The following is a 25,929-nucleotide window of genomic DNA, read 5'->3' as shown; positions in this document are numbered from 1 at the left end:
GCATTTAATATTAAAAAGGTTTCAGAGCAGTTTTTAAACTAAGGGTACATCTACACTACGGGATTATTCCAATTTTACATAAACCGGTTTAGTAAAACAGATTGTATAAAGTCAAGTGTACGCGGCCACACTAAGCACATTAATTCAGTGGTGTGCGTCCACGGTCCAAGGCTAGCATCGATTTCCGGAGCGTTGCACTGTGGGTAGCTATTCCGTAGCTATCCCATAGTTCCTGCAGTCTCCTCCGCCCCTTGGAATTCTGGGTTGAGATCCCAGTGCCTGATGGGGCAAAAATCATTGTCGTGGGTGGTTCTGGGTAAATGTCGTCAGTCACTCCTTCCTCTGGGAAAGCAACAGCAGACAATCATTTCGTGCCCTTTTTCCCTGGATTGCCCTGGCAGACGCCATAGCATGGCAACCATGGAGCCTGTTTTGCCTTTTGATGGGGGAAAGCTGATTGCTGAAGAGGAGACTTCTCTTAGAGGAAAGTCTATTGATAGAGATTCTCTAAGTTTTAGTCAGGAGAAGAGGATGGAAGAGGATAAATTATGGGCCAGATCAGATGAGAAACATTCACATAAAAAAGAATCTGACTCATCAGAAAAGGGCAGACAAATAAACAGTAAAAAGTTTTTGAAGTGCTTGTATGCAAATGCTAGAAGTCTAAATAATAAGATGGGTGAACTAGAGTGCCTTGTGATAAAGGAGGATATTGATATAATAGGCATCACATAAAGCTGGTGGAGTGGGGAAAATCAATGGGACACAATCATTCCAGGGTACAAAATATATTGGAAGGACAGAACAGGTCGTGCGGGGTGGGGGCACTATATGTGAAAGAAAATGTAGAATCAAATGAAGTAAAAATCTTAAATGAATCCATATGTTCCATAGAATCTCTATGGATAGTAATTCTATTCTCTAATAAGAATATAACAGCAGGGATCTATTATCGACCACCTGACCAGGACAGTGATAGTGACGATGAAATGCTAAGGGAGATTTTTTAGTCTATCAAAATAAAGAACTCAGTAATAGTGGGGGATTTCAATTATCCCCATATTGACTGGGCACATGTCACCTCAGGATGAAATGCAGAGACAAAATTTCTCAATACTTTAAATGACTGCTTCTTGGAGCAGCTGGTACAGCAACCCACACGGGGAGAGGCAATTCTCGATTTAGTACTGAGTGGAGCACAGGATCTGGTCCAAGAGGTAAGTATAACAGGACTGCTTGGAAATAGTGACCATAATATAATAACATTTAACATTCCTGTGGTGGGAAGAACACCTCAACAGCACAACACAGTGGCATTTAATTTCGGAAAGGGGAACTATGCAAAAATGAGGAGGTTAGTTAAACAGAAATTAAAAGTTACAGTGACTAGAGTGAAATCCCTGCCAGCTGCATGGACACTTCAAAAACACCATAATAGAGGCCCAACTTAAATGTATACCACAAATTTAAAAAAACGCAGTAAAAGAACTAAAAAAGAGCCACCGTGGCTTAACAACCATGTAAAAGAAGCAGTGAGAGATAAAAAGGCATCCGTTAAAAAGTGGAAGTCAAATCCCAGTGAGGTAAATAGAAAGGAGCATAAACACTGCCAAATTAAGTGTAAACATGTAATAAGAAAAGCCAAAAAGGAGTTTGAAGAACAGCTGGCCAAAAACTCAAAAGGTAATAACAAAATGTTTTTTAAGTACATCAGAAGCAGGAAGCCTGCTAAACAACCAGTGGGACCCCTGGACGATCGAGATAAAAAAGGAGCACTTAAAGACAATAAAGTAATTGCGGAGAAACTAAATGAATTCTTTGCTTCAGTCTTCACGGCTGAGGATGTTAGGGTGATTCCCAAACCTGAGCTGTCCTTTCTAGGTGACAAATCAGAGGAATTGTCACAGATTGAAGTGTCACTAGAGGAGGTTTTGGAATTAATTGATAAACTTAACATTAACACCGGGACCAGATGGCATTCACTCAAGAGTTCTGAAAGAACTCAACTGTGAAATTGTGGAACTATTAACTATGGTTTGTAACCTGTCCTTTAAATCAGCTTCTGTTCCCAGTGACTGGAAGATAGCTAATGTAATGCCAATATTTAAAAAAGGCTCTGGAGGTGATTCCGGTAATTACAGACCAGTAAGTCTAACGTCAGTACCAGGCAAATTAGTTGAAACAATAATAAAGAATAAAATTGTCAGACACATAGAGGGACATAAATTGATGGGGAAAAGTCAGCATGGTTTTTGTAAAGGGAAATCATATCTTACTAATCTATTAGAGTTCTTTGAAGGGGTCAACAAACATGTGGACAAGGGGGATCCAGTGGACATAGAGTACTTAGATTTCCAGAAAGCCTTTGACAAGGTCCCTCACCAAAGGCTCTTATGTAAATTAAGTTGTCATGGGATAAGCGAGAAGATCCTTTCATGGATTGAGAACTGGCTAAAAGACAGGGAACAAAGGCTAGGAATAAATGGTAAATTTTCAGAATGGAGAGGGGTAACTAGTGGTGTTCCCCAAGGGTCAGTCCTAGGACCAATCCTATTCAACTTATTCGTAAATGATCTGGAGAAAGGAATAAACAGTGAGGTGGCAAAATTTGCAGATGATATTAATCTGCTCAAGATAGTTAAGACCAAAGCAGACTGCAAAGAACTTCAAAAAGATCTCACAAAACTAAGTGATTGGCAACAAAATGGCAAATGAAATTTAATGTGGATACATGTAAAGTAATGCACCTTGGGAAAAATAACCCCAATTATACATACAATATGATGGGGCTAATTTAGCTACAACTAATCAGAAAAGAGATCTTGGAGTCATCGTGGATAGTTCTCTGAAGACATTCACGCGGTGTGAAGTGGCCGTCAAAAAAAGCAAACATGATGTTAGGAATCATTAAAAAGGGGATAGAGAATAAGACAGAGAATATCTTATTTCCCTTATATAAATCCATGGTACACCCACATCCTGAATACAGATATGGTCTCCTCATTTCAAAAAAGATAAACTGGCATTAGAAAAGGTTCAGAGAAGTGCAACTAAAATGATTAAGGGTTTGGAATGGGTCCCATATGAGGAGAGATTAAAGAGGCTAGGACTTTTGAGCTGGGAAAAGAGGAGATATGGGAGGGATATGATAAAGGCATATAAAATCATGAGTGGTGTGGAGAAAGTGAATAAGGAAATGTTATTTACTTGTTCCCATAATATAAGAACTAGGGGCCACCAAATGAAATTAATGGGCAGCAGGTTTAAAACAAATAAAAGGAAGTTCTTCTTCACACAGCATACCGTCAACCTGTGGAACTCCTTGCCTGAGGAGATTGTGAAGGCTAGGACTATAACAGGTTTTAAAAGAGAACTAGATACATTCGTGGAGGTTAAGTGCATTAATGGTATTAGACAGGATGGGTAAGGAATGGTATCCCTAGCCCCTGTTTGTTAGAGGGTAGAGATGGATGGCAGGAGAGAGATCACTTGATCACTACCTGTTAGGTTCACTCCCTCTGGGACACCTGGCATTGGCCACTGTCGGTAGATAGGATACTGGGCTGGATGGACCTTTGGTCTGACCCAGTATGACCATTCTTATGTTCTTATGGTTTTGGTCATATTCTCTTTGCTAAATTGACAAAAAAAAATGGCAGCAATCACTGGATAAAAGCAACCAGAGAATCTTGCCAAGAGAGAAGAGCTATCAGGAATAATTAGGGTTATATCAAACCATTGGCACCGTTAATTTATCTCCTAAAGAAAAATTGTGTTTCAGTGAGGTGCTGAGTAAACATTCAGTCTTCACCAAAAACAACTAATAGGCAATGGAGGGATATTGACAAGCTGTGATATAAATGAAGAGGTAATTCTTAAGATTGATCATAAAGATTTGGGTCTATATCCCTACAAGAAGGGAACCCAGTAGTTTATGTACCCAAGTCTTTCAAATTCATTGAAATAAGCTATGCATAAATCAGAGAGATGTATGAAATTGTGTTGAGCTCTGAGTATTTCATCAACATGTGTGTGGGAGAAAAGTAATAGTGAAATCTGACTATGTCTTTAGAGGCAATAATAAAATCAGTAAAACAACACCAAATAAGCATTGCAGCAGTTCTATCAAGACTAAAAAAATATTGCACCTGAAAAAATAGAACATTAAACAGAGACCAATATAGTATATATCAGTCATTCATACCTGAAGCAGATTATTTTTGGAAGGGCATGACATTATGGAGGCACAAATTCATATAGTCTGTCCATATTATCTGCGTCAGACAAGAAATCGACAAAATTAATGATTGTAGTTAAATAAGGTCATCAGCTAGCCACACTACTACAAACTATTATTGTTGCTTAGCCCAAAAAAATGTGATTGCCACAAGTGATAGGGCACTGGAAGTCTGAGGAACTAATAGTTAATAGATCATCTGACCTTCCAAATTAAAAATGTGTGGGTCCATTGTCTCTGAGAAATGGAAATTACAAAGATTATCCATTCCAGACACATGAGTAAAAAAGTTCAAACACATTTGCTGTTTTGACTTGAGATGAATGCAGAAGCTGAAGAACTGTTACACAACAAGAGAGATGGTCTGTGCTCAAAACATTAAATTGGGCCTCAAATGATGTGATTTCAATTCTCGGATTTACCACAGACTTCCTATGTGACTTTGGGAAAATCACTTATTCCTCTGTAACTCCATTCCCCATCTGTAAAATGGGAATAATACTACTTCCTTTCTTCTGTCTCCTGCAGACAGCAGTAGTCATAGCTGAGTAATGCTGTTGTCAAATCTGTTATCTATTCACAAATAGAGACCTCAAGTCCCTAAACAAATAAGAGGATGATGAACTTTCATGTGGAAATTATAAAGTCTGTCCAGGCTTCCATATCCCCAAAGGATTCTTTGTAATCAGTGGACCTGTAAGAAGTCCAGTTAAATGTTACTCAGGAGGAGAGTCTCGAGAGGAGAGGCCTCCGTAAATTTCTCAACAACACAACTATATTGAGAATGGTCCTCTCACACAGACAGGTCACCTTCCAATGCCTGCCATTTTGTTCAATTACCTGCTTTATATTTTATTTACTTAGTTTTATTTATTTATTTGCTGTATTGATTTATTTTAATTAGTTTAGCAAAAATTTCATGGGATGGCACAATTCTCCTCTCTCATTGGTCTATATCAGCCATAACTTAACTAACGTCAATTTTGTTATTGCACTAGTTTGAAACCAGTGAGAGGAAAATCAAATCATGTTCTCCCATTGATGTTTTTCACTTCTTTCCACTGAAACTTCTGTCTACTCGATTATTTCTTCTTCACCTACTGGTCTCACCTGAAAATAGTGTACTATATTTATTTTTTACTGTCGCTTCCTTCCAATTATTCCTTCCTTCACCATCCACGTCTCCCTTTAACAGGCTTCACTTCAATAAACTGGACCTTCTTTTCTGCAATCTCACCTTCGGTATTTAAGTCTAATCAAAATAAATCTCAGATAATCACTGAACCGCCTCTGTACCGCTGCCTTTTAGCAGTAGCTCCTCCACCCACAGCCTGAAATTGCTAATCATTAAAAACATCCAGTTTGTTGTTTTTTTTAAACGCCCTACTCTTCAGCATTTACATAGACTAAAAATTGGATGTAGGAGTTTTTGAACTGAACAACACAATGGCGAAGAGACAAAAACTATTACACTGCCAGAAAGAACATACTGCAAGTGGAATTGTGGGGGAAAATAAACTGCAAAATCGAACAGAACAAAACATGCTGTAAATCCTTTTCATTTACTTTGAGAAATTGTGGACGAGCTTGTCATCCTACTGTGTGCTGTAAGAGTGTACTGTCCTAAGGAAAACACTGATGTTCATTTGCCCCCACTGAAGTGATTGTAAGCTTTGCCATTATAGGGTGACCAGACGTCCTGATAAAATCGGTACTGTCCCGATTTTGAGGAGCTTGTCCCACGTCCCGACCAGAGTACGGTCAGGACGCCCTTTGCCCCGATATTTTGTTTCCTGGTCTTTGGCGGCAATTCGGTGGAGTCCTTCAGTCGTGGACGGTCTTTGGTGGTATTTCAGCGGCGGGTGCATCTGTCTTTGGTGGCAAGGTTTATTATCCGCCGCTGAAATACCACCGAAGACCGTCCGTGACTGAAGGGCTCTCCGCCGAATTGCTGCCAAACTCCCAGACAGGTGAGTGCAAAAAAAAAAAAAAGAAAAAAAAAGCCCTCCCTTAACATCTGGTCACCCTATTCCATTAACAAGAGCAGGGCTGAGCCCTTGAATTTGGTGGCAAACCTAATTAGCAGGCACTGTGATAATAAATGGCTCTTGTGATAGCTGGATTTTAATCTGACAATAAATCATATCTGATATAGAGTAGAATGCTAGTAAAAGACAACTATCCAAAAATGTAAATACTGTTATTTTTAAAGATAGACTGATCTTGATTCACTCTAACATTTCTGGCCAAGGGACAATTGACCTGTAAACCAGAATCTGGTGACCGTGGGTGACATTCTGGCTCCATTGAAGACAATGGCAATACTCCCATTGACTTCAGTAGGCCCAGGATTTCACCCCTGAGTTTACTCTTACTAAGATGCAGATGAGTTTCAAAGAGGCATTTGAATGAGGAGGAATACCTCCAAGGCTATACAGGGCCATGTTAAAAGATAAAGGGGATAGTAGCCATTGTAAGTGAAAGGAATTGTTGCATACCCTCCCATGCCCAGTATATCTGATAAAACATTACATTGTTGAAATACTGATTCGGTCTCAGCCAACATGCCTGATACAATGATTATGAATTCTGTCACATCTTGATCATTACAAATGGTTACAGACTATAAAAGACTGGAATCCAAATGTGAGACACCTGTAACTATAAACGGCATTCCTGAGTTGCTGCCTGGACAAGAAGGTCATATAGAAAAGTAATTCTGAAAAGCTGGGTGACAGGAGAAAAGGAGAATGTCATTTAGACATGTAAAAGTATTTTTATTCACTGTAATTATATCTAAGTGTTATCAATCTAGAAGAGATCTACAGAATTTTCAGATCAGATCTATTATACATAGTGTGGCAGATATGTCATTTTCCTGCAATATCTTCGGGATTACTCATTGAATTAAGTTTGTAAGTATCTTTGGAGTCCATTGTATTAAATGCAAAAGCGATACATAATTTGGGCCTGGATGATCAAGTACCATGTTGAAAAATATGGCAGACAAGGATGAGATTTTGGGACAATACATGTGGAGTGGATTTCTTGGGAAATAGCTAGGGGCAGGTGAATGCAAATCTGCCCCCCACCATTATGCAAAAATCCATCTCTTTGAAGCTACCCCCTGAAGACAGAGCAATTTTCTGCTGATTACCTGTTCCCAGGGTCCCACGATCAAAGGTCCAAATCATATAAAGAAGTGACTCTCAAATTCATGGGTCTGCTTGTTCTGAGCTAAAAGTTGTTATGAATTTGTTTCCATGGAAAAAACCATTGGTAGGATTTGAAGGACTGACATCTGCCAGAAAGTTGTTGGAGTTGGGGGTGATTGCTGGTAAGCTTGTTATCATGCATGTAGGTTCTTTTATTGTTGTTATATATTTTATCTGTAATGCTTTCACTGTAAGAATAAACATGCTTGCTTTGAAAGAGCTATGTGGTAATTTCTGATTGTGGGCTATTATGATGTTCATAGCCTCTGGGGCAAAAGCAAAGCAAACCTGCTGAGGGAGTCTGCTGGGGAACTTACAATGTAGACAGGGAACTGTGCAGCCTAGTAAAGGACTGGAGGGAGAGAAATGAAGTTCTCCATGTGATAGAGGTGACAGCTGAGGAGCCAGGAGCCTAGAGTGGGTGCCCTTGCTGGACCACAAAGGGGATACAGGTGCAGTTCCCCCTAACAGACACACAGTTTCTTTTGCTTTATTATGATCTTTTCTCTGTTTTTAATGCATCTTGTGTTTTTAATTAGATAACTTGAGTTCTTATGGCATGTCTACACAACTACGGTTTGCCTCCCTCGCCTTATGGTACGCCTGCCTCAGCTCCTTTATCTTCACTCTGCACTGCACAGAATCCTGATTATAGCTCTTTTCACACAAGACTCGATAAATCTGCCTGTAGGTATCAAAATTCCTACAGCTCAAGTGCAGCTGGGACTGCACAGCCTCCTCTCCCCATATACTGAGCAGATCTAAAGCAGTCCAAGTCGGAGAGTGCTTGCTATGATAAGACTCCATGGTCTCCTTGAAAGATGCAGTGAGACCTCTCCACACTGAGCCAACAGGAAACAGAATTTCAAAAATTCCCAGGGCTGCTAAGGCGGAGGGGCGGATGGTTGTTTACCTGTCTGCAGAGCAGTGGAGTTCAAACTGCTGACCAGAGCAGTCAGGATGGGCATTGTGAGACACCTCCTGGAGGCCAATTAAAGAGATGAAATCAAGCATGGTGTCTACACTGGCATTTTGTCAACAAAAAATGTGCACAAAAAACCTGATGTCTCTCATTGGTGTGGTTTTATTTTGTCTCCAAACCAGGGTATTTTTGCTGACAAAAGCTGCATCACAGTGTGTATGCATTCACTATTTTTTTTTTGACAAAAGCTGCCTTTTGTCAACAAAACTCTGTAGTGTAGATAAGGCCTAAGTCTACACTTGGAAAATGAGTTGTGTTAGAAAATGTGCTAAATGATTTAAATTAACACAATGTTAACTCAATGCTCAATGGTGTTTGGAAAACAACGATAATCGTGGTTCATTCTAGAGAGTCAGCTTAACATGTTTTTAAATGTGACTATTTCCCTGCATTAGGTACTAAGTGGTGTTCACCAACAAATGCCTTACCAAAATTATAGTGGGTAGACCAGGCCTCACATAGCATATTTTCTTTTCCAGTATAGGCAAAGCCATAGAGAAAAAATGGTGTCTGGGGTATACCCCACCTGGATTTCTTTGTCAGCAGGGTGAAAACTAAGGATCTGTCTACACAGGAAAGGTTTTTTTTTATCATTTATGCCTGCACAATCCCCATTTTGGACCCATTTTCTGGTATCTTTTTATCTTTAGCTTAAACCCCTTCCCAAGTGACCGAGATCAAACCAAAAAAAAAAAAGTCACTCTTATACCAGAATAAGTGAGTTTACTTAAGGGATTACACTAGAATAATTATATCTGTTCAAGTTCACACTTTACGTTAAATCTAAAAGCTTTTCCATGTAGACAAGACCTAAGGAATGCTTTCCCATCAAGTATAGTGCCTACGGGACTACAGTTTAATAGATCCTCAAGAAACACCTAAGGAGAGAGGAAAGAACCAAGTTTAAGGGTCAAAAGATGACACCTTTGTGTGTTAATAATAAATAAGGCTTAAGAATTGAGCATTGGAAATACGACAGTGCACTAGTTACTTACAAGCTGTATCAAGAAAGGGGTCTCATTTTTAGGATACACTAGTAAATAACAGTGTGCCATCACATTTGATGGATCAAAACAGTAGCGTCAGACATCTAGATATGACTTTGATACTTCTCCATTTCTCAGTTTAGGAAAAGTCCATAAGCAATCTCCTAAGATTTATTCACAAATTTGAATAAAACAGCATACTGAAGGTCCCTGAAAGGTGATGTAGAGTTCAACTCCCACAACAATCTAAATTGTTTAGATGATCCCTTAAAATTGTTTGTATTGTGCAACTCTACCAACATAAATTGTTCTGCTGCCGTTGTGTATGAATCGACCGTGTGAAGTAAGGTTCATTTGTCCATATGTAAGTTTCTATCTAAATACAGTCAAATATTTCCGCATTTCTGATTCAAATGAAATAACTGAGTTGTCATTCAAATCACAACTTTCTGTAGCTTTGCTTGCCATCAAAACATTATGGATCCTTGACTTGTTTTGAATAAGTAAAATGAAAGTTATGCTATGTTTTCATTCTTATATCAGTGGATGTTACCTGAATGCATGTCATCACTTGTACTTTGTTGAAACTGACTATAAATAATTCAGTTAGTCTTGCTGCACCCTTTTAAATAACATGTCCTAATTTAAAATAAATATATATTCCTTGGTTGGGGGGGCAGGGAGTGTTTTCCTGCTCTCCTGCTATGTTTATAATAGCCTTTTCAGCTCAGTAAAACTGATTTACTAACTGATGCCACCCAAGATCAGTGAAATTCATGTACTCAGGAGCCCTTTAAACATTTGATTTTATGTAAGCCAGTCACCCTAGAATCTATGTACCAAATATATTAAAGTATAAAATAGAACCACATGTATTTAGTCACTATCATATGCATTATTCAGAAAAGTAAGAGCAGATCAATTGACAGAAAATCTCCAAAAACAAAAAAAACTTTATAATACCTTCCTCACATATAGATAATTTAACCCAGTCATTAAGGTGAATGTTCAAGAAAATTAAGGCCTACCCTTATTTTGACATAGGGTATGTCTACACTACAAGAGAAGTTCAATTCAACTTAATTCGAATTTGTGGAATCGACCTTACGAAGTCGAATTAGTGTATCCACACTAAGGACAGTAATTCGACTTTGTGATTCCACACTAACGGGGCCAGCGTCGACTTTGGAAGCGGTGCACTGTGGGAAGCTATCCCACAGTTCCCGCAGTCCCCGCTGCCCATTGAATGCTGGGTAGAGCCCCCAATGCCTGCTGGGGGAAAAAATTTGTCGAGGGTGGTTTTGGGTAACTGTCATCATTGAACCGTCAATCACGCCCTCCTTCCCTCCCCGAAAGCGCCTGCGGGCAATCTGTTCGTGCACTTTTCTGGTCAGTGACAGCGCGGACGCCACAGCACTGCGAGCATGGAGCCCGCTGCAGTTATGGCCGTTTTCACCTCCTCGCACCTTATCGTCCACCTCTTCCACAGTCAGCTGCTGAGAAATCGGGCTACTTTTCAATGGTGCTGCAAGCACTGGTGGACCATACGGGACGTTTTACCAACATCAACGTCGGGTGGCCAGGAAAGGTTCATGACACGCGTGTTTTCAGGAACTGTGGTCTGTTTAGACACCTGCAGGAAGGTAGTTTCTTCCCGGACTGCAAAATAACTGTTGTGGATGTGCAGATGCCTATAGTGATCCTTGGGGACCCAGCCTACCCGCTAATGCCCTGGCTCATGAAGCCCTATACAGGCGCCTTGGACAGCGACAAGGAACTCTTCAAGTACCAGCGAGCAGCGAGCAGCGTGACCTGTGACTGTTCAGTTTCTTTACAGAGAAGCTGAACCTGCCCCTGTTTCTTTACCCAGTTACTGTTGACTATCCTCTGCAGTTACATACCCCGTTCACCCCGTTTCCCCCACTTCCAACACACGTGTAAAAATAAAATACATGTTCCATTGTTACTTAAGAAAGGCTTCTTTATTAATGACTTTGTGTTAAAGAGTTGAAACTGAGGCACAGACTGTGCTGGGTAGGGTGTGCGGTGATGTAAAGGCCACCTCTGAACTCGAGGAATGACAGGCTCCTGCTCCTAGAGAGGTCCGCAGTGCTGGACTGGTTGTTTCAACGGAGCCTGCCATCCCTCCTTTTAGGGATTCTGTGTGCGGGGGCTATGTGACCTTGTGGCGGAGGAGGATGGATACAGATTCCTCTGCTGCGTGACTCAGCGGTCCAGGACAAGGACCGCTGCATAAGATCTGTAACCACCCTCCCCCGCTACAAAGTCACATCCCCCCCCACCCACGCAGAACCTGGAAACCACCTCCCATACCGACCAGGGTGCCTACTGACTGCACTGTGTGTGTGAGACCTGCTGCTGATCCTGCCCCCGTCTCTGTACCCTGCTAAAGGTGACTGTCCTGTCCAATTACCAACCCCCTTCCCCCCATTCAAACACAGTCTCCTCTAAAAGAACATGACGGAAACAGTAATTAACAGAAAAGTATTTTTTATTATCAACTAGCCAGTTAGGGGATGAAAATGGGACGGGGGCTTGGGTGAGGCGGGAAGGAAAGGACTTCTCAAAATTTAGGGTATGAGAGCTTTTGGGTACTTGAGCACTCTGCTGGGGTGCAGTGACAGTTTTCACAGCCCCTGGCGCTCCTCCTTCTGGTTATTTTGGGTGAGGGGGGTATGGGACTTTGTGGCAGGGGAGGGCGGTTGCAGATACACTGCAGGGGGGCTCTGTCCTCCTGCCTGCGGTCCTGCAGAACATGCACAAGGCGCAGGAGCGTGTCCGTTTGCTCCCTCATTAGTCCAAGCAGCGTTTGTCGCCTGCTTGTCTTCCTCATGCCACCTCTCCTCCCGTTTGCTGTGTGAGCGCTGGTACAGAGAGAGGGTCTCCCTCCACTGGCTCTGCTGGTCCGCCTCGTCTCGGGAGCAGCCCATAAGTTCAGCGAACATCTCGTCCCGTGTCTTTTTCTTTCGCCGCCTAATCTTTGCCAGCCTCTGTGAGGGGGATGCTGTGGCAGGTCTGGAGACAGTCGAAGCCGTGTGATGGGAAAAAGGGAGTGAATTCCTTGCAAAGATACATTTTTGCGAACAATGAACACAGTTTAGTCTGTGTCTGTGAACAAGAGCATGCACAGCACCTATCTCGTGCGCACTCCTGCTGCAGGCAATCCGGAAAGCATAAACTCTGCCCCTGTTCCACCCCATCGCAGTGTCCCCCGACCCTTGGAATTCCGGATTGAGATCCCAGTGCCTGATGGTGCAAATTTCATTGTCGCGGGTGGTTCTGGGTACATGTAGTCACTCATTCCTTCCTCCGGGAAAGCAATGGCAGACAATCATTTAGAGCCTGTTTTCCCTGGATTACCCTGGCAGACGCCATAGCGTGGCAACCATGGAGCCTGTTTTGCCTTTTGTCACTGTCACCGTATGTGTACTAGATGCCTCGGACAGAGGCGATTCAGCAGCGCTACACAGCAGCATTCATTTGCTTTTGCATGACAGCAGAGATGGTTATCAGCCATACTATACCATCTACCATGCCATTGTAAATTGGCAAGGTGATGATGGTTACCAGCCGTATTGCATTATACCTTCTGCTGCTGTCATAGGTGCCCCTGGCCGAGATCAGCCGGGGGCGCAAAAGACAAAACTGGGAATGACTCCCCGAGTCAATCCCTCCTTTATGGTATCTAAAAATAGAATAATTCCTGCATAGAATATGGGGCTAGTGTAGTAGAGATCCAGTGTTTCAGAGAACCAGAGAGCACAGCCGCTCCATGTCAAATTATGCAGGAATGATGAGCTGCATGGCATTCACAGGGGGTGCTCCTGCAACAACCCCACCTGTTGCTTCCCTCCTCCCCCAGCCTTCCCGGGCTACCGTTTCAGTGTCCCCTGATTTGTGTGCTGAAGTAATACAGAATGCAGGAATGAGAAACAGTGACTTGTTACTGAAATGAAATGAGGGGAAGGCAGCCTCCAGTTGCTATGATTGTCCAGACAGGACATTAAGCAGTGTGGGGGAGAGGAAAACAGCATCCTGCTGCTATGACAGTCCAGGCAGAACAGAATCTTTTCTTTACACATGAAGGGCAGGGGCTGATGGAGCTCAGCCCCCTGTTGCTATGATGAAGACGGTTAGCAGGCCGTCTACTTATAGGCTGATGACGAGGACGGGTACCAGTCGTATTGCACTACACCATCTACAGCAAGGCTGATGATGATGATGACGGATATCAGTCTTACTACACCATCAGCCACCCATGAGGCGGGGGGGGGGGAGAGGATGCTACAGTACAGTGCCACAGCATCGTGTCTACCAGCAGCATTCAGTACACATAGGGTGACATTTAAAAGAGTCAAGAGACGATTTTTTTTCTTTTCCTTCTGGGGGTGGGGGAGGGGGGTACATTGACGAGCTATGCCCTGAACCGCCGCGGACAATGTGTTTGACCGTACAGGTATTGGGAGATCAGCCAAGAATGCAAATGCTTTTCGGAGACTGCAGGAACTGTGGGATGGCTTGCATCCTCCGTCCCCCCTCCCTCCATGAGCGTCCATTTGATTCTTTGGCTTTCCATTACGCTTGTCACGCAGCAGCGTGCTGAGTCTCTGCTATGCCGTCTGTCCGGAGATTTTTTAAAAATACTTTGGACCAGGCGTAACATTACAGTAATTCCCCTAATTAGATGCAGGAGTCTCCGAGCGAGATCACCCTGAGGACGGTCACTGAAGGAGATAGAGAGCGCATGCTGCGTGAAAGCCAGCACAAACCAGGGCCCTATGCAGCCGTGCTCGGGGAGGCAATGCTCCCTGAGCACCTCATGAAAGCCTGGCGCGGAAAAGTGTGCTACCACGGAGCACCCAATAAGGCAGCTCTCCCCAGGAACCTCCTGCGGAGGCTTTTCGATTACCTCCAGGAGACCTTCGTGGAGATCTCCCAGCAGGATTTCTGTTCTATCCCCATATATATAGACCTCCTTTTCACATAGTTCAGATTCCTGTTCCATTAATAATAAAAGTTTACATGTTCTAAGCACTTACGGACTGATCCTTCCCCTGATTCAGGATCTGGGTTAATGGCCGGGGAGGGTTGGTAGGGGCTCTCCGTGAGGGTGATGAAGAGATCCTGGCTGTCGGGGAAACCAGCGTTGTAAGCGCTGTCGCCTGCCTCGTCTTCCACAAACCCTTCCTCATCTTCCCCGTCCGCGAACATCGCCGAGGAACTGGCCGTCGACACTATCCCATCGTCAGAATCAACGGTCACTGTTGGGTCATTGGTGGCAGGCTCCGGAGCGTCCGTTTGCCGCTTTGGTCTTCTGGTAGCCTTGTCTCAGGTCCTTGATTTTCAGGCGGCACTGCGTTGCATCCCGGCTGGATCCTCTGTCTGTCATGGCTTTGGAGACCTTCTCGTAGGTCTTTGCATTCCGGTTTTTGGAGCGCAGCTCCGAAAGCACAGACTCCTCGCCCCACACACCGATCGGATCCAAGAGTTCCCGGTCAGTCTATGCTGGGGCCCTCTTTCTATTCAGAGATTGCCTGGACTCCTCTGCTGGAGAGCTCTGCATCGTTGCCGGTGCTGCTGAGCTCGCCCCGATGTCCAACCAGGAAATGAGATTCAAACTGGCCAGACAGGAAAAGGAATTCAAATTTTCCCGGGGCTTTTCCTGTGTGGCTGATCAGAACATCCAAGCTCGGACTGCTGTCCAGAGCGTCAACAGAGTGGTGCAGTGTGAGATAGCTCCCGGAGCTACTAAGATCGATTTCCATCCACACCTAGCCTAATTCGACATGGCCATGTCGAATTTAGCACTACTCCCCTCGTCGGGGAGGAGTACAGAATTCGAACTAAAGAGCCCTCTATGTCGAATTAAATGGCTTCCTGGTGTGGACGGGTGCATGGTTAATTCAAATTAACGCTGCTAAATTCGAATTAAAGTCCTAGTGTGGACCAGGCCATAGATTCTAAAACTCTCTACTTCTGTCACTGTGTCACCTCTCCCCACTGCACTGAATTAGCTGCATGTCTTGTCATTCACTCTGAAAAAAGCATTGCTGATGCTGTAGGTGAATGTAGTCAGCATGATGAAGTATGAGTAAGGGACAATGGAGGGAGGCCTTTGGAAAGTTATAAAAAGAAAACAAAAGGGGGTCAGCAGAAGAAGGAAGCTGAAAATACAAGAGTGTGGGAGGGATGGGTGGGTTGGGGGGAAACCCACACATGTGTGTGAAGTGATTAATTTTGTGACTCTTAATAAAAATAGGTTGTGAATTTGGACAGAAATGGTAGTTAAGTTAGTGTTAAAAAAAGCTGGGTATCTTCATGGATTCTTGTTATGCAGAGAGAAAAACGTTGAGAAATGATTTTGGTTCTAGTGTTGGAATCACCCTATAGTGGCCTCACATCTGCCATTATTTGTGGCAACATTGCCAGAAATTCTGATCCTTAAAAAAGGTACTCGAGACCAGAACTGGTGGCTACTTGGTGCTCTGACATGCTCCTTTGGCACATGACTTTCGTAGAAACAATAATATAGAGACAGACATCAAGGAATAGATTTGCTATATTTATTAGTGACATGGATGGTTTTGTAATGAAAGCTCAGGACTGGGAGCTCAGACATCTATTTATCTTTGGCACTGGTTTCATGCTTGACCTTGGGCAAGTCACTTAACCTCTTTGTGCCTCAGTTTCACCATCTGTAAAATGAGGATAATAATTGTACTTCATATCTTTACTGTGAAACTTAGGTGCTTTTGAAAATTTAGGAGTACAAACCACATTGACATTGAATTCCTAAATCTCTTTAGCCTTTTTGAAAATCTGCCCCCCACATTCATTAATGCTTGTAAAGCATATTGAAATCCTGAGATGAAATGTGTCATAAGAGTCTGTGGTTGGAATATGATTATTATAGCTGGGAAAAGAGGTGGGTTTTGTTTGTTTGTTTGCTTTTTGAGGGGCGGCGAAATCATGTGAACCAGCAGGTTTGAATGTACTGTTTGGTTTCACAATAGATATAATATTGAGGAATTAATTTAGAAGAGTTGACATTTTGGGAGTCTGTTTGCAGAGCATGGATGGCAGGAGAGAGACCATCCTCTCATCCTGCAGGTATGGATTCCCATAATGCCAGGCTTGTCTTCATTTCATGCTTCCCCATGGAGGCCCAGGTCCTGATTCAAGAAAGCATTAGGAATATGCTTAACCCAGGACACTAACACTCATCTGCTATCCATGTTCTAGAGATTGGGTCTCGAAGTGTAGATCCATACTTCATCATGACCAAATTCAAGCTATGTTCCTAGGCCCCAATGCTGAACCCAACCTTAATATTAATGTGTGAGAAAGCATTTGGGGAAATTGCTCCCAAAGGAAGTCTCCTGTAGGAGCCTGTCTAGTTTTGGACAACACTATTTTTCATGTTACCTTTGTATATCTTTTAATACAAATGCTAATTGACTTTGGTGTCACAATATATATATATTTAAAAATAGATATAATTATTTGCCAGATATGCAAATCCACCCTGGAATGAATGTCTGAAGGAAATATTGTGATAGTCCCATCATTAGCCATAAGAATGAGGAGTACTTGTGGCACCTTGGAGACTAACAAATTTATTTAAGCATAAGCTTTCATGGGCTAAAACCCACTTCATCAGATGCATGCAGTGGAAAATACAGTAGGAAGATAGATATATACACGCAGAGAGAACATGAAAAAATGGGTGTTTCCATACCAACTATAATGAGAGTAATCAGTTAAGGTGGGCTATTGTCAGCAGGAGAAAAAAAACTTTTGTACTGATAATCAGGATGGCCCATTTCCAACAATTGACAAGAAGGTGTGAGTAATAATAGGGGGAATAATTCTACTTTGTGTAATGACCCATCCACTCCCAGACTTTATTCAAGCCTAATTTAATGGTATCTAGTTTGCAAATTAATTCCAATCAGCAGTTTCTCATTGGAGTCTGTTTTTGAAGTTTTTTTGTTTTACTATTGCCACTTTTAGGTCTGTAATTGAGTGACCAGGGAGATTAAAGTGTTCTCCAACTGTTTTTTGAATGTTATAATTCTTGATGTCTGATTTGTGTCCATTTATTCTTTTGCATAGAGACTGTCCAGTTTGGCCAATGTACATGGCAGAAGGGCATTGCTGGCACATGCTGGCATGTCAAGGTTCCTTCCTCACTCTGAACTTTAGGGTACAGATGTGGGGGACCTGCATGAGAAGCTCTAAGCTTAACTACCAGCTTAGATCTGGTCCTGCTGCCACCATCCAGATTTCTCAGTGTCTGGAACACCTTCTTTCCCCAAAAAACCTTCCCCTCCCTGGGTAGCCTTGAGAGACTTCCTCACCAAGTCCCTGGTAAACACCGATCCAACCCCTTGGATCTTAACACAAGGAGAATTTAACCATCCCCCCTCCTTTCCCCTACCAATTCCTGGTGAGTCCAGATCCAATCCCCTTGGATCTAAAAACAAGGAAAAAATCAATCAGGTATTAAGAAAAAGGCTTTTAATTAAAGAAAAGAAACATAAAAGAAAACCCTCTGGGAGAGATGAGCATACCAGCTATTCTCACAGACAACAAATTCAAAACACAGAGGATGTTCCCCTGGGCAAAAATCTTAATACACACAAGAATAACCAAATTTGATAATTCCCTTAATGGTACCAAGACAAGTTACAAAGAAAATAAACATAAATCTATTTATTCCTTTCTAAAACTTACTACTCTGATAAGAGGCTGGTTCCTTGATCTTTTTCACTCCGGCTGAAACTGAAACTGACTAAACAAAGGAAACTTCCCTCCTTCCTTTTGAAACATTTTGTTCCCCCATTGGTTCCTCTGGTCAGGTGTCAGCTAGGCTAGGTGAACTTCTTAACCCTGTAAAGGTAAAAGAGGCATTAACCTTTAACTATCTGTTTATGACATGCCCCCCAAATCTCAGACAGTGTTGAACCATACTGGCGGTGATTTCTTCCTAGAACTTTAGAATAAACAGATTAATAAAACACATACACCTTTACATATACTACTAATTATGTAAAACTACCAGATTTTTCACATTTCAAGGATAATTTTAACCAGTTAACTCTGGGAAACTTTCATGGGAGAGTGCATCAGCTACTTTGTTAGAAGCTCCTGAAATGTGTTGAATTTCGAAATCAAAATCTTGGAGAGCTAAATTCCATTGAAGAAGTTTTTTGTTGTTTCCCTTGGCAGTATGAAGCCACTTTAGCGCAGCACGGTCGGTTTGTAGCTGGAAGCGCCGTCCCCAAACGTATGGGCGTAGCTTTTCCAGGGCATACACAATGGCGTAGCATTCTTTTTCACTGATTGACCAGTGGCCTTCCCTCTCAGACAGTTTCTTGCTGAGAAACACGACAGGATGGAATTCTTGATCCGGTCCTTCCTGCATTAAAACTGCTCCTACACCACGCTCAGATAAATCTGTGGTTACTAGGTATGGTTTGTCAAAGTCTGGGGCCCTTAGCACAGGGTCAGACATGAGTGTCGCCTTAAGCTGTTTAAAGGTCTTCTGACACTTATCAGTTCACTTAACTGCATTTGGCTGTGTCTTTCTGGTCAGGTCTGTCAGTGGGGCAGTGATTTGGCTGTAGTGTGGTACAAATCGCCTGTAATATCCGGCCAAGCCTAAGAACGATTGGACCTGTTTTTTGACTTGGGGATAGGCCACTTTTGGATAGCATCCACTTTGGCCTGTAGGGGGTTTATAGTTCCTTGACCCACCTGGTGCCCAAGGTAAGTCACTCTGTTTTGGCCTATTTGACACTTTTTAGCCTTAACAGTTAGTCCTGTCTCCCTGATGCACTCGAAGACTCTTTCCAGGTGCTTCAGGTGTTCTGCCCATGAATCAGAAAAAATGGGCACATCATCGAGATAGGCAACTGCAGATTCTCCCAATCCTGCTAGGAGACCATCTACAAGTCTTTGGAAGGTGGCGGGTGCATTTTGCAGCCTGAAAGGAAGCACATTAAATTCATACACCCCTGCATGGGTGATGAAGGCTGACCTTTCCTTGGCGGGTTCATCTAGCGGTACTTGCCAGTACCCCTTGGTTAAGTCTAATGTAGAGATGAACTGGGCACGTCTCAATTTCTCCAATAGCTCATCGGTGCATGGCATTGGATAGTTGTCGGGATGAGTTACAGCATTTAGCTTACGGTAATCCACGCAAAAGCGTATTTCCCCATCTGGTTTGGGAACTAGAACCACTGGAGATGCCCATGCACTGTTAGAGGGGCGGATTATATCCATCTGTAGCATGCTTTGGATCTCTCGTTCTATAGCAGCTTGGGCATGAGGAGACACCAGGTACGGTGGGGTTGTAATTGGGTGAGCATTACGTGTGCCAATGGAGTGGTATGCCCGTTCAGTCCATCCTGGGGTGGCTGAGAACATTGGTGCGAAGCTAGTGCACAACTCCTTGATCTGTTGCCGCTGCAGATGTCCCAGGGTTGTGGAGCGGTTCACCTCTTCCACGCCACCATCACTTTTTCCTTTGTAGTAGACACCTTCAGACCACTCAGCGTCATCTCCCTGGGCTGTAAACTGACAAACCTTTAATTCTCTGGAATAAAAGGGCTTTAGAGAATTAACATGGTACACTTTAGGCTTTAGGGTTGAGGTGGGGAATGCTATGAGATAGTTAACAGCTCCCAGGCGCTCTTGGACCGTGAATGGCACTTCCCATGATGCTTCCATCTTATGGGTCTGTAGCGCCGTTAAGACCATAACCTGGTCCCCTACTTTGAAGGAACGCTCTCTGGTATGTTTATCATACCAGGCCTTTTGCTCTTCCTGAGCATCCTTTAGGTTTTCTTTAGCAAGGGCTAAAGAGTGTCGGAGGGTGCTTTGTAGGTTGCTTACAAAGTCTAGAATGTTAATTCCTGGAGAAGGCATAAACCCCTCCCATTGCTGCTTCACCAAATGTAATGGGCCCTTAACTTCATGGCCATACACAAGTTCGAATGGTGAAAACCCTAAACTGGGATGTGGTACAGCCCTGTAGGCAAAAAGCAACTGCTGCAACACTAGGTCCCAATCACTGAAGTGTTTATTTATGAATTTACGTATCATGGCCCCCAAAGTTCCATTAAACCTCTCCACCAGGCCATTGGTTTGATGGTGGTAAGGGGTGGCAACCAAGTGATTCACCCCATGAGCTTCCCACAGGTTTTTCATTGTCCCTGCCAGGAAATTAGTTCCCGAATCTGTAAGGATGTTGGAGGGCCAACCTACCCTGGCAAAAATGTCTGCTAAGGCCTGGCACACACTTTTAGCCCTGGTGTTGCTTAGAGCTACTGCTTCCAGCCATCAGGTAGCAAAATCCATGAAAGTCAGTATGTACTGCTTTCCTCTGGGGGTCTTCTTTGGGAAAGTACCCATAATATCCACAGCTACTCGCTGAAATGGGACCTCAATTATGGGGAGTGGCTGGAGAGGGGCTTTGACCTGGTCTTGGGGCTTTCCCACTCGTTGGCACACCTCACAAGACCGGACATAATTAGCAATGTCCTTGACCATTCCCTCCCAGTGGAAGGACTTCCCCAACCGGTCCTTGGTTCTGTTCACCCCGGAATGGCCACTGCGATGATCATGAGCTAAGTTGAAGAGCTTTTCTCAGTACTTAGTTGGAACTACCAACTGTCTTTGAGGACGCCAGTCTTCCTGGTGTCCACCAGAAAGAGTCTCCTTGTATAAAAGTCCTTGTTCTACAACAAACTGGGATCGGTTAGAAGAGCTGAGAGGCAGTGGGGTGCTCCGTGCCACCACCCAAGCTTTCTGAAGGCTGTCATCTGCTTCCTGTTCAGTCTGGAACTGTTCCCTTGAGGCTGGAGACATCAGTTCCTCCTTAGACTGTGGACTTGGGCTTGGTCCCTCTGGAAGCGATGTAGGTGATGGAGTTGTTTTCACTGATTGTGAACCGCTCTCCGCTGGTGCACTATGTGATATTTCAGGCTCTGGTTGAGCCTCTTGGGTAGGGTTATCTGCTGCTTCTGCCAGTTCAGGCCCGCTGATGCCCTCTGGCGTTGGAGTTGTAGATGGGTTTGCAAGCGCTGGAGTCAGTGCTGGCAACGGTTCTGGTGCTGGTTGCTTTGCCACTTCCGGTTCTGCGACGGGCTTTGGCTGGGTCTCTGGGATTGGATCCACTACGGCTGTAGCATTCATGAGTAGAAGATGCAGTTCTACCACTGTTGCATCGCAAGAGAGCAGGAACAAAGTTCAACATTCAATGTGATCCCAAGCAGAGAGAGACAGCATGTGTGTGTATGCATATGCGTTTATTCATTCCCAGCATGCTCTTATATACAATATGGTAAGCAATCACAATTGCTAATTAATTAATTAAACCCACACAGCCACAGCTGTAACCCATAGGGTAATTATCATCCTACACACCTGTCTAACTTATCATCCTGTTCACAATTAGCTGGCCAATGAGAACAAGCCCAAGGCCAGCCCTTCACACACAATTCCCAGCCCAGAAGCCTAAACAATCTCAGCATCTCACATTCTATTCCCACATCTCCCCCCTTTATTCACAATCAAAAGAAGAGAAAAAAGGAAAACAAGATAAAAACATTCGTTACAAGTATTTCAATCATCATGTGATCGGGGGCAGGCACCAAGTCCTACTCGGAGCCCACATCTCCCCCCTTTATTCACAATCAACAGAAGAAAAAAAGGGGAAACAAGATAAAAACATTCGCCAAACATTTCCAACTGATAACAACATAACACCACAATCTATCACAAGCCAAAATTAAAACTTTATACCTGTTTTCAAAAGTTACTCTATTTTATAGATACGATCCTTAACATATAACCCCAAAACATCGAACAAACAAAAACAGGACACAACAGACAAATGATGTAAATTCTGCAGGATTCCCCCCTCTCTGATCCCTCAGATGTCAGGCGATCAAACTGACACTGAGGGTGGGGGGAGGTCCTAGACACATCGAACCACATAACAACACAACAACAATTCTGGCCAGAAAACGGACAACACGAAACATAACAAAAACACAAGACATAAATCTTAACTCTAAATAATAAACACAAAATTTCTTTCAGGCACAACAAAAATCATTTCAAACAAGTAACTCATTCACGGAGGATCAAACAGGAAAAGTCCTGACAGAGCTAACAAACAGTTCTCCTCCGGGGGCTCTGGTTCCGCGGCGCCTGGGCGCGTCTCGTAAGGCTCTCCGGAAGACGCAGCCAAGGCCAAACCCACTTCGCCGGTATCCACCTGGGACCTGCATCAGTGGCAACACACGCATAACCCCTGCCCCACGTTAGCAAGTCAACTGGTCCTTTCCATATTTGCTGCTGATAATCAAACCATTTGACCGAGGGTCGGGGGGCCGCACCCTGCTCTTCCCCAGTCATCCCGCTGACATGTTTAATCGCGGGGGGCACCTGGCTGTTTTTACCCAAGGCGTCTGCCCGCTCACTGCAAATCCCCCCTTTCTGTCTTAAGAGGAGCGCCTTCAGAGAGGTGTGAGCACGTTCAATAATAGCTTGTAGTTTATCTGCTTCAGCCTGAAGGGCTTGGACAAGCAGTTCTTTGACTTGTAGCTCTTTCTTAATTTCACTCAGCTCAAGAACAGCAGCTCTATAATGACGACGGTCATGCGCTGCACCCACCCTGGCTGCCGCAACCTGCTCCCCAAGGTTATTAACTTTTGACTCTTCTCTTTCTAAGGCAGTCTGTAAGGCTTGAATAAGTTGCCTCATTCGCTGATCCTCCTCCTCTTTATGCTTTAAGACTGCTTGAACCCGGAAATTCAGCTGCACCAGGTCTGCCTCTCTCTCTGCTAGTACTGTTTCGGGGATGTTGCTGTGCTCTCGCAAAGCAGTGTTAGACTGACCAAGACCAGTGAGCTTCCCCCGTTCATGTTCCAGTTCGAGGGCCAACTTCTTGTTTATTTCTTCTAAACGTTTTATCTTCCTCCTGAAACCTCTAGATTCCTGAAGCTCCTGGCTGGTGAGTAAAATTACTTCTTGCAGCTCTTTCTCCAACATCATCTTACTGTGGCTAACAGCCTGCAGCTCTGTCTCCAAAGCTTGAATCCTTTCATGGGAAGCCTGGTTATTTCCTCCATCAGCGATTTGTGCTTTTAGTTTGCTCAGCTCCAGTTCAGAAGATTCCTTTGCAGTGAGGGCTTCCTGCAGCCGGCGGCTAAGAGTGCCAACTGCATTCTCATAGGCTTTATGTTTTGCCTTCATTTCTTTCTGTGCACTGGTCAGATCTAACCCCAGACGCTTCATTTTTTGTTTCTGTTCAGTGATGGCCTTTTTGGCTTCCTCTTGCATTTGTTCTACCTGTAGTTTTAATACCTCATTCACCTCAGCAAGAGATGTCATTTGTTCTTTATCAATCTGCAAAGACTGTAGCTGTATCTCCATGTCATCCCGTTCTTTTTGCACTGACTGGAGGTGGCTTTCTAACTCCACCATCTGCTGGTGAACCTGGGATACTTCCTTCTGAAGTCTTGAGCGTTCAACATCAATGGACTGCTTTTCACCTTGAAGTTCCAGTAGCTCCCGTTTTAATTTTTTCACTTCCAAATCCAGCCGCTTCTTTGTAGATTTCAATTCACTAATCAGCTGGTCCTGTGAACTTGCATCTCTTCGATAAGCTTCCACCATTACCTTTTGCTGTAGGAACTGCTCCTTTACTTTTTGGGTCTGTTTCTTCAGGCTGGCACTTTCCTGTTGCAGATTTTCCACCTGGCTCAATTGTGCCAAGATTTCTGATGCTGCCTCAGTACTTTCACCTAAGAAGTTTGCTCCTTCATCAAGTTCTTCTTCGCTTGCTTTTGCTGCCTGCAGAGCTATCTCTAGGACAATCTTCTCATTCTGCAAATATTGGATCGTGTCATCCTTGGAAATAACATCACCCTGGAATTCCTCTAACCTGGCCACCAGCTCATCATATTGAGTCTGTAGGTCATTTAGGGACTGCTCTTTGGTGTGCAATGATTCTTGGGTTAAGGTGAGCTGCTTCATGAGCACTAGATGCTCTTGCTGTAAAGATTCAAACTGCAGATTTTGCCGATGCAGAATCAATTTAACCTGTTCCAGTTCTTGTTCCTGTGTTACTGCAAAATCAGCCATTTTCTGCAGTTGTTTTCTCTCATCCTCAAACTCCTCCAGTCTTCTCTGCGCGGTGAGCCATACTGGACTCAGGGAGAAAACCTCCTTATCACCCTGAGCCACCGATTTCCAAAGCTCACAGCCCAGCCGCTCCCAAACAGTTTTAACGGAAAGTCCCCTTCTTCGTCCCCACCGCAACAGGCGGGATAACGCATCAGAGGGGAACTTTTCTCCCCGCCGCTCCGTGATGCGTATCACCGTCTTCTCCTCTGTTGACGCAGCGGTTCCCATATTAGCTGCTCACCTCTGAATTCGGGTGTGCCTCCCTTTTCAGACGCCCTGCAGCTTGCCGCTCAACACTGAGCTCAGGTGCGCCCCCCCCCCCCTTTTTTTTTTTTATGGCAACACGAGTGTTTTTTTTTTTTTAATTCTTTGTTTTTATACCAACGGGTTATTTCTTAGACCTCAAAGTCATTTTACAAACACAAGGTAAAATCTGCTCCATGCAACATGCTTCACTTTTGTTTCCAAGTGTAGATTCGCACGTCAGAAAATATTGCTCCCTTATAAACTCTCACACATACACAGGCTTTTGACTGGCTGACTTCTGCCTCTTCTCCTCCACACACACGGATTTTCTTCCAGGCCTTTCTCCAATTTAAATACAGATTCAAATTGCCTGTAAGTAACAAACGCACGTAGCTCCCGTTCCTATGACTCCTGATCTCTCCTCTCTCTGCCACGCTCCAAACTTGCCAAGAGGGAGCCGCGCAGACACTAGTTGAAGATTCACCCAGGCTGAGCGCGGCATTTCTCACTGGAGCTTTCGGAAAAGCCCTTGCAAAGGCGTTTTGTTTTTGTTGCAGGTGACACCAGAGCCCTGTTAGACTCCGCTGCCCCGGGAGCACCGCTCCTGCGCCTGTGACAAGCGCCTGGCAGGGACGATACCGCAAGGCATCAGCGCTGGCTCAGGAACAGGGGCCAGGTGGGACCCGAGCCCCCCCACCCCCGCTCAGCCCCCTGCCCGCTGCGTCTTCACAGCGCCGGGAAGTTTTCCGGAGCGCGGCTCCTCCGCCTCTCTCCCCCTCCTGCGGCGGGGGATCTCGGACGCCCTTTTTTTTTTTTTTTTTTTTTTTTCTTCAGGCCAGCGATACTATGGCCCGCAGCTTCTCTGCCATTTGTTGCATCGCAAGAGAGCAGGAACAAAGTTCAACATTCAATGTGATCCCAAGCAGAGAGAGACAGCATGTGTGCGTATGCATATGCGTTTATTCATTCCCAGCATGCTCTTATATACAATATGGTAAGCAATTACAATTGCTAATTAATTAATTAAACCCACACAGCCAC

The 25,929-nt window shown here is 43.9% G+C and overlaps 1 protein-coding gene across 1 annotated transcript in view; it reads right to left on the bottom strand.

The window, feature by feature from the left end:
• The window catches only part of LOC123363225 (golgin subfamily A member 3-like), a 78,067-nt gene extending 53,197 nt beyond the window's left edge, over nt 1-24,870 (bottom strand). The window contains exon 1 of the mRNA XM_045004103.1: nt 22,914-24,870. Within this exon, the coding sequence (XP_044860038.1) occupies nt 22,914-24,870 (1,957 nt within the window). The remainder of the gene's footprint in view (nt 1-22,913) is intronic.
• Nucleotides 24,871-25,929: the final 1,059 nt, after the last annotated feature.

This window comes from Mauremys mutica, chromosome 2 (genome assembly GCF_020497125.1).
Source record: "Mauremys mutica isolate MM-2020 ecotype Southern chromosome 2, ASM2049712v1, whole genome shotgun sequence".
Classification (NCBI taxonomy): domain Eukaryota; kingdom Metazoa; phylum Chordata; order Testudines; family Geoemydidae; genus Mauremys; species Mauremys mutica.
The sequence above is the reverse complement of the archived record's forward strand: the minus strand, read 5'-3'. Positions and strand labels throughout refer to the sequence as shown.